The 16,479-nt window shown below is 41.5% G+C and overlaps 1 protein-coding gene across 2 annotated transcripts in view; it reads right to left on the bottom strand.

The window, feature by feature from the left end:
• The window catches only part of LOC139301028 (poly [ADP-ribose] polymerase tankyrase-1-like), a 73,519-nt gene that overhangs the window by 12,000 nt on the left and 45,040 nt on the right, over positions 1-16,479 (bottom strand). For both annotated transcript variants that reach the window (XM_070924276.1, XM_070924277.1), the window contains exons 7-16: positions 14,141-14,235; positions 13,318-13,384; positions 12,869-13,055; positions 9,580-9,701; positions 9,397-9,488; positions 9,077-9,155; positions 8,196-8,367; positions 7,531-7,610; positions 4,493-4,638; positions 4,176-4,341 (exon numbers count right to left, since the gene is read on the bottom strand). In XM_070924276.1, coding sequence (XP_070780377.1) covers positions 4,176-4,341; positions 4,493-4,638; positions 7,531-7,610; positions 8,196-8,367; positions 9,077-9,155; positions 9,397-9,488; positions 9,580-9,701; positions 12,869-13,055; positions 13,318-13,384; positions 14,141-14,235 — 1,206 coding nt within the window. The remainder of the gene's footprint in view (positions 1-4,175; positions 4,342-4,492; positions 4,639-7,530; positions 7,611-8,195; positions 8,368-9,076; positions 9,156-9,396; positions 9,489-9,579; positions 9,702-12,868; positions 13,056-13,317; positions 13,385-14,140; positions 14,236-16,479) is intronic.

The following is a 16,479-nucleotide window of genomic DNA, read 5'->3' as shown; positions in this document are numbered from 1 at the left end:
GAGACGAAAGGAGGAAGAGAGGTGAGGACAAGACATCCAGTGAAGTGGAAAACACCACATACCCTGGAGATGGAGGGGGGGGGGCTGGGGGGGGGGCAGACATTTTCATCGCTCAACTGTCTCCTAGGTTACGGTTTAACTTGTCATTTCATTGTAAGTTTTGAAATCTGCTCGTTAAAATTTGATGTCGTGGGACCCCTCCCCTGGGTATCTGCTGCACTGCTGGCCTGAAACTGTCCGTTATACGTCTCTCATGACTGTATTCCCCTTTTTAAAGGTTTTTTTTTTTTTTTTTTTTTTAGCCTATCCATGTTATGATTTTTCTGCCCTACTTCTCCATTTCTATTATCTCTTTGCTGCTGATGCAATCACATCCTCACTGTAATTTATTCTCTGTCCAGGAAAATTAGAATAGAGACCCATTTAAGTAACAGTTGGGGGAAATTTACATATAAATAAATGTCGGGTTTGTTGCTCTTCCATCGGATTTAGCCTACATTCAGTTTATGAAAGATTTTCCATTTACAGCAGTTAACCATTTTAAAACCTGAAAGCTCTTGTCAACAGTCTACAGCTATGCTAGTGGCTCTGCGAGGCTGAGCTTAGTGGTGCTAACGTTGGCAAACATGCACAAAATGGCAATGCCAACAAGCAGATTATAAGCAGGTGTAATGTTTACCATGTTCGCCATCTTAGTTTAGCATGTTAACATGCTAAAATTTGATAATAAGCACTAAAGCTAATTATGGGAATGTTATTAGTTTTGCAGATTTTTTGTCATAAAAGTAAGAACTAATTGAAAGTTTGACCTGATGATGGCGCTAGATGAAAAGTTAAGGAACCACTGAAGAGATTGCAATTCATCTTGAGGGAAAAATGTAATGACTGAACCAAATGTCATGGCAACCCTTCCAGTAGATGATATTTCAGGAAAAGCCCCACATGTCGACCTGCTGCTGGCACTAGAGGAAAAAAAAATCAGGATCACCAAAGTCATTAGGATTCATCATCTGGGCACCATAAATATCTGTACCAAATGCCATGGCAAACCATCTAATAGCTGCTGAGATATTTCGTCTGGACCAAAGTGGTGGACTGACTGACATTGCCATCCCTAGAGTCATGCCGCTGGTGTGGCAGCAAACACAAACAAAGCTGGGTATTTATCAGGAACAGTGGCAGCCACAACGGCTGAACAAACAAAAGAAAGAGACCTACAGAAGAAAGATGTCACACTTCTTGATCGACCGTTTGGTTTCTTGCAAGATGATAACACATCCAGCCAAGATCATAAGTCACATGAGTGCAAACGAGACAGATTCTTCTTTAATTGAGGTGAGATTCATTATGTTCTTGCACTTCTTTCCTAACAAAGAAAATGATAATGAGCGTTTTGTATATCTCACAAGATCCCCGCAGAATATCACAGCACTGGGAGCAAAAGCAGCAGAGTTTTATTCCGAGCACAAATCCCCCACAAAAAAAAGGGACAATAGAAAGTTGACAACAAACAGAGGAGACAAAGAAAAACCTACTGCTGAACTCTGGAACAGTTTATTCAGAAAGGGGAACAGTTCCATCCTGAGGCCATGGCAGATTAACACCAAAGTGCGGGAACACTCTTGTGTGCGTGTGTGTGTGTGTGTGTGTTAAAGGGGAAATGAGGGCGCTGCCATGGGTACACAGGAATCAAAACACATGCTTAAAATCCAGCCGAAATTCGCATGTGTGAGAATATTCTAACCAGAGTGGAAAAATACCAAACCTTCCCACCACCTTGAACCAATCGATCATCTGTCTGCGTTTCTAATCTCTGCCTCAAGACCTCTTACTGAAACCCTCAAATCGGTGAAAGTGAGGCCTGAGGGAGCTAAGCTAAGGACAAGGGTGACGGCCCCTAACAGACGTCCTGATCTGCCCAATGGAGCAACAAAAACAACAACGAACTGCTTTGGATAAAATAAAAAGTGAGTCCATCACTGAGGTTCCAGACGACGATCAATAATCACTTGTACTCCCACTATGTAAAGCGAGTCTTATGTTGGATGAACACAAACAAAGCTGCTGAGGCAGACGGCGTTGCTGTTGACGTGTGCTGAAGTCCTGCGCTGACCAGCTACTGTAGCTCCAGCCCTCATGAGCATCGCAGCACATCTCACTGTTCCCACAAGTTAGCAACTAGACTAGTCTCTGGAACTCTCCCGGAGGAAAATCCAAAGTCCCCCACAGGTGTTCAATTCAACCATGCAGTGACCCCTCGTGCTCTCTTAGGAAGCACCTGCATTTTCTCTATTTCTCTACTCATTTAATCAGGTTTTTCTTTGCAACACATCTGTATTAGTTCAGTGCAAAACAATACCCTGAACTATTACCCTGTGGCCCTCATAATCACAAACTGTTGGGGCAATCAGAACAATGGATAACAGTATTTCACTCGCCTTTCACACATACCGTATAATAGACAGTTCAATAACAGATTTTAACGCTTTCACTCTATTATATACCAAGGTAGCCTCCGTGTACCAGGACATTCAAACCAGCAGACCGTAACCCTAAACACTCGAGCGCGACTGCATGCTTGGCAACAGGGTTAAAAGCACAATTCATGGGTGTCGTCGGAGGTGACACCCTTTAATTGCTTGTTTGTTTGTTTTTCCTCCAACAGTTCAAAACCTAAAGATATTTAATCAACAATAGTCAGGTTTCCATCCAAACGTTTTCCCAAACTTCCAGAAAAACCGAAAAAAAGGAAATGTGAATGAAACTGCAGTTATGTGAATATTAGGAGTTGAGCACATCAAGATAAACAGCTGGTGGCACTAATTCTCCAGTCGGGTGCCATGAAACCACTGCAGAAGAAGAGAGCACAACGAGATGACGTAATTAAAACAGCAGCAGTGGAAAACCGCGTGGAGATACGACATTTGTGTTTAACTTGTGTATTCATTTGAGGAACGGTACAGTCTCACACAGATCTGACGATTTCATCTGCTGCAGTTTTTAGTCATGATTTATTCACCGAGTCTGTTTCAACTGCACTCTGCTGCATCTTGTTTTTAATCGATACATTAACTTTTCCTCCTCAGCCGAGCGTAAAAACAGCAAACACACTTACTGACAGAGACATTTGTAATTTTTCCATGATAAATGACTTTAATCGCTATCAGAAATGTTGTCAATCAGGTTCCTTTCGGATGTTTCAGTACAGACGGATCAATAAAGTAACACCCCATCCATACTCACTCACTCACTGCATCATCAAACTTTTACTTCCACCAGCACTGCTCAATGGCAGTTAGCCTCAAAGTGATAAGTGCTTGCTGCTGTGACTGTTTGCGTGCAGTACTTCGTTCTTTTACCAGTTTGTCAGTCCGACCGTATCAGCTCCAAACTTCAAACTTCAATCTCACCGTGCAATGACAGTGTGAAGTCTCAAAGCAGCACATTATTTTCTCTGCAGTTGATGCGTGTTAGCTTTGGTGCGTGCGTTCATGTGCGTGAATTCAACGGAGTTGATCTAATAATAATTTATGCAGCCCCATATGGCAACAACAGCGGTGATGTAGCCTTGTCTGCAGGTTGTTATGATGGGAAAAACAAAAACACATTCAGCTGTGAAACTGCAACATTTCACAGGTCTCATTTAGACTCCATAAGACGTGACAATCAGGTATTACGCAACAGCTATTTTCTGATTGGTCCGAGTTTATCCCAACTGGTCTGAAAACTAAGAACCACACAGTATTCACAGGCCGCCAGGTGTGAGTGTCTTGTGTGAGTTTGATGTCTTGCACATACTGTCCTCTGAAACTGTATGTAGAAGAGGATAAAGTGTGTTTACAGAGCGTTTAAGCTGCACCAAGAAAACTGCAGTGGAATTTAAATGTTCGAATACTGCAGACTCCAACATGCCCAGAGGTCCTGTATGGTCACTGCAAACAGCATGCTGATGTTTGCAAATGCAGCTGGTGTGACGTTTTTTATCAAGGGAACTAAAGAGACAACAGAGGGAAAACACGACAGCCGTGAGCCCTGCTTTCTCCGTTCCTTTAGATCGAGAAATGATTAGGCCAACGATCATTTTCATTATTGATTCGTGGTCGAGGCTTACTTGAAGTTGCTCAGGTTGCTCGGGCTTGAACATGCATTGATGCAACTGAAAGTGCAGGTCTAACCTTGAGCAGCAGCTTGCAGATCTCGTATTTGCCCTTGGCGGCGGCTTCATGGAGCGGCGTGAACTTCCACAAGTCGGCCACGTTGACCGAGGCTCCGTGTCTGACCAGCAGCTCGGCCACCTCGTAGTGACCGTACGAACAGGCATTATGGAGGGGGACAAGACCACTGTAAAGGGACCGCAACAGTTAGACACACACATACTTAATTTTACTTTCCATCACTTTGCAACGACTTTCTAATTTACGGCAACCCAAAATGTCTGTAAATGTTTACTTTACTGTTTGCCTCAAATTAAACAACAACGTAAGCGCCTCACCCTTTGTCCTTGGCGTGCACGTCGGCCCCGTGGTGCAGCAGGTACTCCACCACTGACACTCGGTTGTAGCCAGCAGCAAAGTGAAGGGGAGTGGAGTGCCGTCCCTCCAGGTCTCTACAATTCACATTCTGGGCCGTACACAGTGACTGCAGAGAGACAGAGGAGACAACGAGGGAAGATCAAAATTAATATCTGTTTTCAAATGAAAGAGCTGATCCACCAAAGAGCCAGGAAGAAATAAATCTCCAATCTATGGCATCATGTAGAAATCCTTTTTTAAATGTATTTTCATTATTGTTTAGAGATTTGATTTCAGGATTAGATCGTTTCAAGAGGTTGTTGAAGTAAAATGCGGGCATGAAGACAGTGTTTTTGATTGTTCAGTGCAATAACACCAGTTTCTCAATGAAGATGGATGATCAGTCGTAAAAAAAAAGTCTGGTTGGAAAGAGGACACATCATTTTTCTCTGATAACTGGGGAAATCGAATATAATTTACAGACAAATATGAACAGGGAACATTTCTCTGTTCTCCCTTGAGTTCAGCAGATTTAATCTTTGCTCCTCACCAGAATCTTCTTCTTTTGAGCTGGCGTCTCTGTTACTGTGTCATTTTTAAGAGAAACAATTCACGTTATAACTAATTTAATTCTGTTTTTTAGCCACACTAGCGCCACCATGAGGTTCACATTTGTACATTTGTACCACCACTAATGACATTCCCATCAGCCTCAGCTGTACTTTGTGTTTAATGCTAATTAGCAAATCAGCATGCTAACACACTACAATAAGATGGAGAGGACGGTGAACATCATACCTGCTAAACATCAGCATGTTAGCATGTTGACATTAGTATTTAGCTTAAAGCACCTCTGTATTTAAGTACAGCCTCACAGAACTGCTAGCATGGTTGCATCTTGTTAACCCCACGCCAGATAACAACACATTTTTCTCAATGTAAGCTAGGAAATTGGGACAAATGTCCAGTAGGAACATGTTGTGAAGAGGTGATATATCACCCTGATATGTCTCCCAGACTCAAAGGTTTATATCATCCTTTTTACACCCTAAAAAAAATTGCCAACGAACCGAAACCACCCTCAAACAAGACAAACAGTACTTCTAAGAGACAGCAAGAAAAAGAAACAAGGAAAAGAGTAGCACTGCTCATCTGCCCTACCACCTGGATTCATGATGAAAAATATGTCCGTGAAATGAAATATGTGGAAAAAGGGGTTTAAGGGAGCAACAACAATATTGAAGTCATTAACTGAAGTTGAGAAAAAAATGCACTTCTGCTGAACTGAGGCAGACACCTGCTGTTCACAGAAAATAACAGAGCTACTCTCCTGTTACTTCAAACTAGTTCAGAGACAGAAATGTATTTTAAAGATATAAGAAGATATAAAGGGCTGTGGGGATTTTTCACAATGTTTATGACATTAATCGATGATGAGAATAAACCTTAGTTACAGCCCTAAACCTAAACCAATGTGTGTTTAGCTTACAGAAAATGAAAATAGTCCCTGACTGATTAAAGTGTTACTTTTTTTTAAAACGTCAATCAGTAGCTCAGCCAGACCGTTAACCCCAGTGCATGTGCGTGTGTGTATGTGTGCGCGCATCAGGTAAAAAGAGACTGACAGAAGCCAGACCAGAGCTCATCGTCTGTTCTGCTGCGATCCCCTGCCAGCCTGCCAAAGCATCACACTTCAGACGCTGACAGACCCTCTTCATCTGGATAACCCCATTACTGTCTGTCTCGGCGGGTAAAGACGCAGATTTTCACTTCAGATACTTCTGTCAAATACTTGAGCGAATGTTACCAGGTCCTGACATTTGGTGGGTGGTTTTATCTGAGGCATATTACAGTGCATCACGAGCGGCTACATTTTGAACACGAGTGGGCCCGGTGCAAATCAAATTGCCAACAGTGGCAGCATAATGAGCTGGAGACGATGACGGTGCTTATACTGAGTGTTATGTTATAGGAATCTTATGAGGTGGGAAATTTGGCCTTTCACAACAACAAAAGGTTTGCAATTTTACTGGAATCAATGTGGACAACACTACAAAGACGTGAACAGCAAACGTTCAACTGGCGGTGAAAAATATCCACCTGACATTTAAGAAAAATCACTTCGACCAGGACTCCATGAGAGCGACAAGAGCAGTGGCAAAGGTCAGAACATTTTGATCCATTTTCATTGAAAAACAAAGAGTCTAAGATGAGTCGCCGTCAAATTTACATTATATATACGTTCTTAGTCCATCTATGGTTCATCATTTTCTGTTGTATGTCACTGCGTCACTTAGTCATTAATCAAAGTCCTTCATTACTGATTAAATTCTTCTTATTATTATTTTCTTTATAGATTTAAGGACAACAAACTAATATATTTTATCGTGTTTTCCCACCACTGAGCTCAACCGGTGTATAACCGGAGGAATGTCAGTTCGGGCCTTTTTTAGGGTTTTATGAAATTCAGCCCACGTTCAATCATGCAGCTGGTCAATTTTTTTCTGGACAGGATCCCCACATTATTTCCAAACCATAATGAGGCAATTAAAAAGATTTCTGCTCCCTCAGAGCAAATTATTTCCCAGGATTGGTCTCATTACACATACCAAGGCTACTGAGGTCATCTTCTTTCTTCCCCATGTCCATTTCCATTTATCAAATTAAGGCATTATTGATTGTTTGGACTTCTTTCTCTCATTTAACCCTTTAATACCCACACCACTATCAGGTGTGGTCTACCTCAATGAAAACAAAGTTAGACCCTTGTAAAAAATGTGGACATAAAGTTTTCAAAGATATATTACGTTGTTGGACAGACTGGTCTGAAGGTAGAGGTAGACCATATACTGTATTTAATGTGTCACTTTGTAGAGCATCTGAATTATCGTCACCAAAATGACCACAAAAGAAGAGTGTAATCTATCAATACATTACTTATTCATGTTAATGTCACTCAAGTTGGGGACAATCATGTCAACTGTCAGTTGCAAAACGAGACAAATTACAACCAAACTACCTTGACAGTGTCCAGGTCTCCGGCTTTAGCAGCTTCCAGAAGTCTGTAGTCCACGTCTGAGTTTCTCACCGGGACGTTCTCTACAGAGCAGAACACACAGGAGAACATTGGAGAAACATAGATCCAAAAATGCTTTGCACAAACATGAGTAAAAGCTACAAAAGAGCATGACAGTAAATGTATCCTCTGCAAGTGGGTGGAGGTGAAGAGAGAAGATGACATTAGACAAAAGTCAGCGACCACATCCCAACCCAAGGATGTCACTGCTGGATGTGTCGCAAAACTCCAAGAAGCTCATACAGAGGGCTTTAAATTCACTTTACACACATTGATGTCACTTTGTGGACAACTTCAAGGGTGGACATCTTGCATTAGAAAAGTTTCTGCCACCCCATACAGCAAAGCGTACAACTTTCCTTTACAACTACATCCAGTTACATCTGCCATTTTGCAGATTTTTGCAGACTTTTATTTATTGTTCACATATGTCATTTGTAAGTCAGTTCAAAGTGATTTGCATTTTGAACTGACTTGCATACAGTCTGAAAGTATCAATATTGACCTTTCAAAAACATTTCCAGTTAATCCTGCCGTTGCTAGCCCGTGCATAGCAACCAAAACACGTGTGCACGCCCAGCCACCCACACGCACAAAGGGTGGCATACCGTTGAGTATTTGTTGTACGGCTTCATTTCCCATTTGAGCAGCAGTGAAGCCCTGCAGCGACACCAGCGAGGCGTCTGCCCCGTATCCTAGCAACTGCCTGCAGGTCTGAAGGTGGCCTGCCATCGCCGCTCGGTGCAGCGCCGTCTGACCCAGCGTGTCCAGGGCGTTCACCTGCAAACACAAAAACCTTTGTATACGATTCTTGAAAGGACCTTCATCACTTCTTTAAAAATCCACCTTTAGGTAATAAATCTGTCATTATCTGTTATCAGAATAGCCTCATCTAAATTATGTCTGGTTCAGGTAAGATTTTATAAGTTATATAAGTCCAATGTCCACTTATTTATCTCAAAGGTGACGTTTTCTGCACAACATCAGTTCATCAGACCATCTGATGTTTGATGTCTGAAACGACATTAACTACAGTCATGCGACTTTTATCCTGTTTGTCCCCGTATTCTTACCCAAATTCAGATACATGTTATGTGCATAATATGTCCACTTGCATGCGTCGGTATCAATAGCAACAGCACAGTAAGAGCAAGAGGACAACATTTTCCACGAATGAAAAGATGAGTCTACACTTTCACAGAAAAACCAGGTTCTTGCTGCTGCGATGCATTCTAGTCTACTTTCTGTCAATGTGTAAACAACCAAACAGACAAAATAAAAACATTTCTGACATCAATTGATATGCATGTGTGGATAAGCAGATAGGTGTACAAACAGAGAAATTTATATATGACTGGAAAAGGCATATTTACATATATTTAAAAAAGGATTAAGGTGGAAGTAAAGAGATGCACAAATAGATGAAAATGAAGATGTGACAGAAATGACAGACGACAAATGGCTAACTGAATATAGAGTCCTGGTTTACCTTGGCACCATGTTTCTGCAGCACCTCCATGATGTCATTATGAGCACGTTCGGCTGCCACATGGAGAGGAGTCATGAAACTGCAGAGACAAAAGGAGGAGATAAAGGTACAAAAGAAACATAATGATAATTTATTCAGAAACATAACACATTAAAACGAAAACGAACACTTGATTATCAGCACAAAATACCACCTACTGGCAGCTTCAGTCCAAAAACACTTACGTATCAACCTTCAATCACCTGTATGTGTTCAATTATTTTGTATACAAATATAATGTCGTCCCTTTGTGTTTCTGAGCAGATGAAAACAGCACTCACTCTTTATTCTTCTCATTTACGTTGGCGCCTTTCCTCAACAGCAGCTCCGTCACCTGCTTCCTTTTCGGGTGCGGCGATGCTACTGCACAATGCTAACACACACACACACATGGAAACAGCATCTTAGCATCTCTGCGCCAGTGTGGGAATCTGTGTGAGCAGTAAAGTGTGTGTTTATCTTACCAGTGCAGTCTCGTGTGTGTGAGGGTGCTTGAAGTTGATGATCTCCAATGCCAGGGTCTTCTTAGCCTTGGCCATGTCAGCCTCCCGCGCAGCTTGAAGCAGCGAGTGGCCCTTAAACTCATCTGAACACACACACATACACACACACACACACAATGTAAACATGTCAGGAACAGAGAAAACAGCCTCGGCTTCAGTTTGAAGAACATTTTGAGTTTATCTTGACAGGAGCCCCTGGGGCTCCGACTGGGTGAAAAACTTGACCAGAACTGGAGTTAGGAGGTTCTCACCAGACCATAACAATATATTCCTTCACTTGCAATGACCCTGCAGCACACCAATACTTCAGAAAGATTACTTAAAAGTTTTTTGCCAGCGAGCTAATAACTTATGATGCAACAGTCTGTGTGCTGAAGTTGGAGCGGAAACAAGTGATTATCCCCCCCGAGGACTGAAGATTACAAACAACAAACTATTTTGCTTCAGAAGCATTTCAGGCTGCGTAAAAAAAGGAGTCCGCTCGAGTCTATCTACCAACTGAGCAACAGCATTCATGCATTTATAATCAGACACTTAGACAAATGGTGTGAGCGCCACACAGAAGTCACGTCTTCAAGGGAACGTGGTCACGAGAGAGATGAAATCAACAACATAAAAAAAACAGCTGATGAATGGGAAACAGAAGCAGACTCTGCAGTTTATTCTTCAAGAGAAACTTAAAGTCATTTTTCATTCTTGTTAGTCTTGTTGTGACCCCTTAAAATGAAGAAACGCTTTAGAGCCCTCGTCACAGCTGACGGCCTTTGTGTGGACATGCGCTGTGAGCAGGTCAACCAAAGTGGTGTTTCCTTCTCTGATTGTTTCGTTTGAAAGTATCCAGTATTTCTTAAAAAGTCAGATATTATGAACACAATTTTGTGTAGCAGTAACAGAGTTACATGCATGGAGAATTTAGTTTAAGATCACAAGGATAATGAGACACTTACTGGTGGTCTTACGTGAATGTTCTACAAATGGCCTATATTCTACATTACTGCAAATATACAAAGTGTTTCCTTCCTCACATGCAGCTACTTTCATGCCAGAGACAGTATGAGAGACAACCTTTTAGTACGGTGAACATTTCATCTGATTTATAAGCTGTTGTTGTTGTTGCATTAAAGGACAATTCGACATCGACATTTGACAATGTACATGATTTATGCATTTCATCAATTTCCTGTCAACTCCATGATGCCATAAACAATCAATACGGAACTTTTAGAGCAATAATCTGAAGGTTGATACCACTCTCATATCTGCAGGGTAAATATGACATGAATGAATTCATGAATGAATTAGCATAAAAACTAAAAACAGGCACCTACTAGCATCTCTAAAGCTCACTGATTAACAAGTCACATCTTGCTTCTTTAATTTGTTTAAGTATAAAATGTTATGTGCAGACTATTTCTTGGCTGGGTGCTGTGACTTCCCGGAGTCTTTGCTGGTTGCCTGGCAACCCCACGATGATAAAGACTCGGCAAGAAAGAGAATAAGTGTTTTTCCCAAAATGTCAGACTATCCCATTAAAGTACTATACCTGGCTTACTTACTTATTTAAAACCAGTTACCCAGAATTACTTCACTTTTCACTTATTCATCATAGAAAACTAGACTCTGATTTTTCATTGATTTTCTATGCAACAAAAAACTTGTCAGAGTATCAAAGGTTCAGTAAAACACATCCAAAGTATTTTTCACAGCCTGTACTGGTCAGATTACTATTTCTTCCAGGAAAAGCAGGAAGAAAAGGGCTGGCACAGAGTTTCATCTGAACTCCCATGATCTATACCTTCACCAAACACAGACACAGAGACACAAACCCTACCAGCTAGAGGCCCCACCTCCACACTAGAAGTATATTGTATACATACCAAAATATGTATTCTGTTAAAATATTATATTTGTATTCCTGCGATGAGTCTTGTTGTCCCGCTGAGACACAAAGACACAACTAACAGAAGCAATTGTCCTGCAGTTGTACACAAACTGAAGACGGCTTTTGATTTGAGTAGCATTTGATTTTTGTTTTGATCTGCCTCATTACAAAGATAAAGCAACAAGTGCAGCGCCGAGAGAACTGACTCGCTAATTAACTTTCAAAGAGTTGCAGAGGGCTTTCTGGCAGAGACAAAGGCTTAGCTTGTCTGCTTTGACTCTGTGGTAGCTGCAGACGTAAAGGGAACGCTGCTGTTCTGAAGAAATGGATTTAATGTTAGTGCTCTTTCAATGAACATACACATCTGCAAAAATGCTCAATAAGATAAGATAAGAAGAAGAAAACACATGCATGTACAGTTGTTAAAGCTGCTTAAACACAAGTCACATGCTCCAAACACACAAAAAACACATGTTTAAAAGCAACAATGGAAAGAAGTACAAATATACTGAGAGAGGTTGAAATCAAAACAGAGCATGATGCACAGTTGTTCAAGGACATTTGGAGTGAAAGGCTGACATCCTGAAGTGAAGGTGCTGTGCTTCTATGAATGAGCTGCTGTATGAAAGAAACTCAAAGGCAGGAGCTATAAAGCGTCAGTCGAGTGGGAAAGTAATGGATTTGGATTAGCTCTACATATGTCAGTTTTTATGCCAGTGTAAATGTCTGCATACATCATTACATAAGAGGCAGATCATTTTCTAGCATTCTTTGCATTTAATTGTGTTCTGCTTGCTTTCTTCAGGTGTGTGTACAGTACATGTCCCAACATGGGTACTAACTATTAACAAAGCTGGTTTTCTTCTACCAGTAAATCTCGATCGTGACTATTTTACTGTATAGGTCCGAATATAAGACTAATATAAAGTGGGGATCATATTATATTTGAGGACTAGACATTTACGTATTCAAGGAACCCACAGTGCAATTCGGCTGGCAACAGTTCAGTCGGAGATCATTGGTGTGTTATGCTAGTAGCCGCTGATGTAGTTTCGAGCCGCTAGCCTCGAGCAGAGATGAGGAGCAGGCTACAGAGGTCCTCGTTCATTTTGTTCTGGCTTTTGGATGTTAGCATCTACCTCTCCTTTAACCCTTAACTCCCTGTTTGCAGCTCCAGAACACAGAACAGTTCTCTTATCAAAAAAGGAAAACCGTCTCCAAGCTCAAATAAGTTCAAATCAACTGCTGCAAACATGACTGTTGTAAACACATCCTTCCTAAAACAAGCTATTCATTAATTCAGCACTGTGACACATTTAGCAGTACACACTGCAGCTGCAGTTTATGTAAATGAAGCGCCCCACTCACATGTTAGTCTCTCCTTCAGCTCGGGAGTGGGCGCCATGTCCACGGAGCTCTTGCTGTGGCAGTTGAGGAGGGTCGGGTCAGCCCCGTGGCTCAGCAGCAGAGAGCAGACCTCCACTCTGTTTTTAGACGCCGCTTCATGGAGCGGCGTGAACTGCCACAGATCCATGGCGTTGACACATGCGCCGTGCTGGAGGAAAAAAAACACAGAGAAACATGAATGGATGGCGGATGGAAGCATGGAGTAACAGGAAGAAAGTGAGGAAAAAACAGAGCAAAGTTCGCATCGTTTATTTCATTTTGGATAGTTCTAAAGGTAACTAAGCAGTCAGTCCATACAAACACAACACAGTGGAACTTGATTCTCTTGGGATTCAATTTCCATTTTTGTTATTACCAAAATCAATGCCACTGCTGAAATAAATACTGAGCTAGTGTGTGTGAGTGTGTACCTTTAGCAGCAGCTCAGTAACTTCATAGTGTCCATAGGAGCAAGCATTATGTAGAGGCACCAGACCACTGGAAGGGCAAAACACAATTTTAATTAACAATAAATATACAATTTAACTATTCAAAAACAGCATCATTCTTTACCCGTCTTTACAGACACGCCAGCCACTATGTGCTGTGCTTTGAGCTAAATGCTAACACACTCACAATGACAATGCAAACATGTTGATATTTAGCAGGTATAATATTTTCCATGTTCCAACTTTAGCTTAGCATGCTAACATTTACTAATTAGCACTAAACACAAAGTGTAACTGAGACTGAGGGGAATGACATTACTTTTTGCAGGTGTCTGGTCATAAAACCAAAGAAAGTTTGTCTCATCAGGTCAGACAAACTTTGACCTGATGATGGTGCTGGATGAAAAGTATAAGGTGATCACCAAAGCTATTACAATTAGAGGGGGATGTGAATGTGAGTTCGGAATCCATCCAGTAGTTTTTGAGACATTTCACTCAAAACCACACTTCGTGGTGGCCCTAGATAAAAAGGGTTTAGTTTGAAAATTATAAGAGAGCCAATGAAAGCCCTACGAGTGGTGTGTTCATACAATCAGATGTAGCAAGGATTCTTGACGATGTCTCAGTGATAGAAAGCTCTGTTGATCCTATATTAACCAGTCTACTTGCTACCACTACTACCATCCAAATATTATAGATCTTCAAAAGGTCAAACTTCTGGCACATTATAAATTTGCTCTCTCACTTCCTGTCTTCTTTTAAACCCTCTTTATTTTTTATTTTACTTTGATTTGCTTGTACGTACCCCTTGTCCTTGGCGTGAACATCTGCTCCATGCTGTAGCAACAGCTGAACTATCCTCACCCTGTTGTATCCTGCTGCCAGGTGGAGTGGAGTGGACTGGAGAGGCAGGAAGAGACACAGAAAGAGACAAACAGGGACAATAAGAGCAAGAGGAGAGAGAAAAAAGAGACAGGGGAAGTAGGAGACACACAGAGGGAGGAAAGAAAGAGAGAAATATAAAGTAAATGTTAGCCCACATGTTTCTTCTACAGCACGACAGCCTATCTTCATGATTTCATAGCATCAGTCCTGTATACAAAGAGTGCAATAAGGAAGTACACACTCTGGTTCTCACTGAGCAGCCAGATGTACGAACATTTCTAAAGGAAAGATTTCTCGGAGAGAAAGGGTCTTTTCCACCACTGAATCAGTCTAAAGTGATAAAGCCTGACTATATTTCCTCCATTAAACTGATGAAAAGCTGCAGTTCTGAATGCTTTAAGATGGGACTGAGATGAGATGGCATCCGCTGTCCGTGCAAAGTCTCCTCTATATGCTCTCAGCAAAAGGCCATTCTTCGGCCATGAGAATCTTCCCATTATTCAGTCAAATGGAACTTGTTACAGCAAAAAAGTAATGGAAAACCTGCCTATAAGTCATGATATAAAAGCAGTTTTACAACACCGAATGTACTAGAGATCGAATTGTGAATAGGGCTGGGATTAAAGGTACGACATGCAGCAGGGAGATAGAAAAGTTCTTAGATAAAACACACTAAGCTAACTAGACGTGCTGCATTTTGGAGCATCAACAACATGCCTTAAGTACGGTATACCAGACTCTGTTATACTTTCACACATGCCTACACATTGAAATGCATTGCAATCACTTATCTGTAGGTAACATGCGGCTAGGCATTGCTGTGGCACTAAAAACTGAGTCAAATTTTATTACGACATTGACAAAGAAATGTGGATTGGTCACTTCTTGCCAATACTCAATCCGCTTCCTAATGTCTGCTGATCGTCAGTGAGGTAGCAACTCTTGACTCTTTTCAGTGCCATCACCCTCTGGGATTTGGAGTGAGCCTCTACATCACGCATACAGTCATTGCAATGCAAGTGATTCTGCTGACAGCCACATTATGCTCTGAAAGAAGAAGGCTGGAAAGTCATGACTGTGGGGCGGCAGCAAGCTGACGATGTTGGTGTATAGCGTTGGTGTTGGTGGTGTGAAGGCTGAACAGTAGCACACTTCACCCAGATCTTATGACAAAACATCAGCGTGATATCCATCCAACAAACCAACAAACCATCTAAAAACCCCAAAACAGTGCATCAATCTCAGCTGAGCAAGCCAGCTGTAAGCAAACAAACTTACCAGCATTTTTTGGGATGTCAACTACTATCAATGTCGCCAAAAACATGAATTGAAAAAAAGCCCACCACAGAAGTCACACAATGATGGCAGCATTCAGAAATGCTACAGTGCAGTTAACAGACTACAGCCGAAGGTTTGACCATAGCCACTGGCAGTATTGGTGTTGGTGTTCTTCATACTTTTCTGTTTCAAGCCCATAAAAAGGTCACTCACAGGTCGCTTACAGAGAACCATTTCTCTTTAAAGAGTCACACTACAACATTATTTCATAAGACATGATGCAAAACCTTGGCAACATCAAAAACATAAAAACTGTTTACAAAGCAGTGGTTTTCAAAGTGGAGCCTCTCTAACTTTCATCTCTAACTTTTTTTACAGACCAAATGAAGAAGATGCTCATGTCCTCATTGCTGGCTGCCTCTTTTGTAAATTATGCAGCACAGTTTCAAAAGGTTACATGACACGACACGATACTGGAAGTCTTATCAAAGAAGGAATACTTTTACGTTACACTTGGGCAACCTCTAAAAAATGGCATTAGAGGTTGCAACGGCATTAGAGGTTGCAACCGACAAACAGTCATACAAAAGTCGCAATTTAGCTCCAGGTGCCATTTCGCTTCGTGATCAGTGTTGACCAGATGTCACAGGATATCTTGAAAAACAGATCATCTTGGGTGATCTCTGCTGCACACTCAGCAGCACTGAGACGGAGGGGCAGAGCCGGGTGGACAGATGGTGCACTCGTATTTACAGGATGTGACAGCAGCATTTGGAAGGAGCAGGACATGGTACACAGCTAGTCATCATCCTCATTTTAAATGAAGCGTCATTCTGTGTGTGTGTGTGTGTGTGTGTGTGTGTGTGTGTGTGTGTGTGTGTGTGTGTGTGTGTGTGTGCTTGTGCTTGTGTACTTGTTATTGCAAATTGGTGTGGATGTAGATAAACCGAAAATGTAAAGCATTAATCGGTTCCTCAGTAC

Source organism: Enoplosus armatus, chromosome 18, assembly GCF_043641665.1.
Source record: "Enoplosus armatus isolate fEnoArm2 chromosome 18, fEnoArm2.hap1, whole genome shotgun sequence".
Classification (NCBI taxonomy): Eukaryota; Metazoa; Chordata; class Actinopteri; order Centrarchiformes; family Enoplosidae; genus Enoplosus; species Enoplosus armatus.
This window is presented reverse-complemented; position numbering and strand designations above follow the sequence as displayed.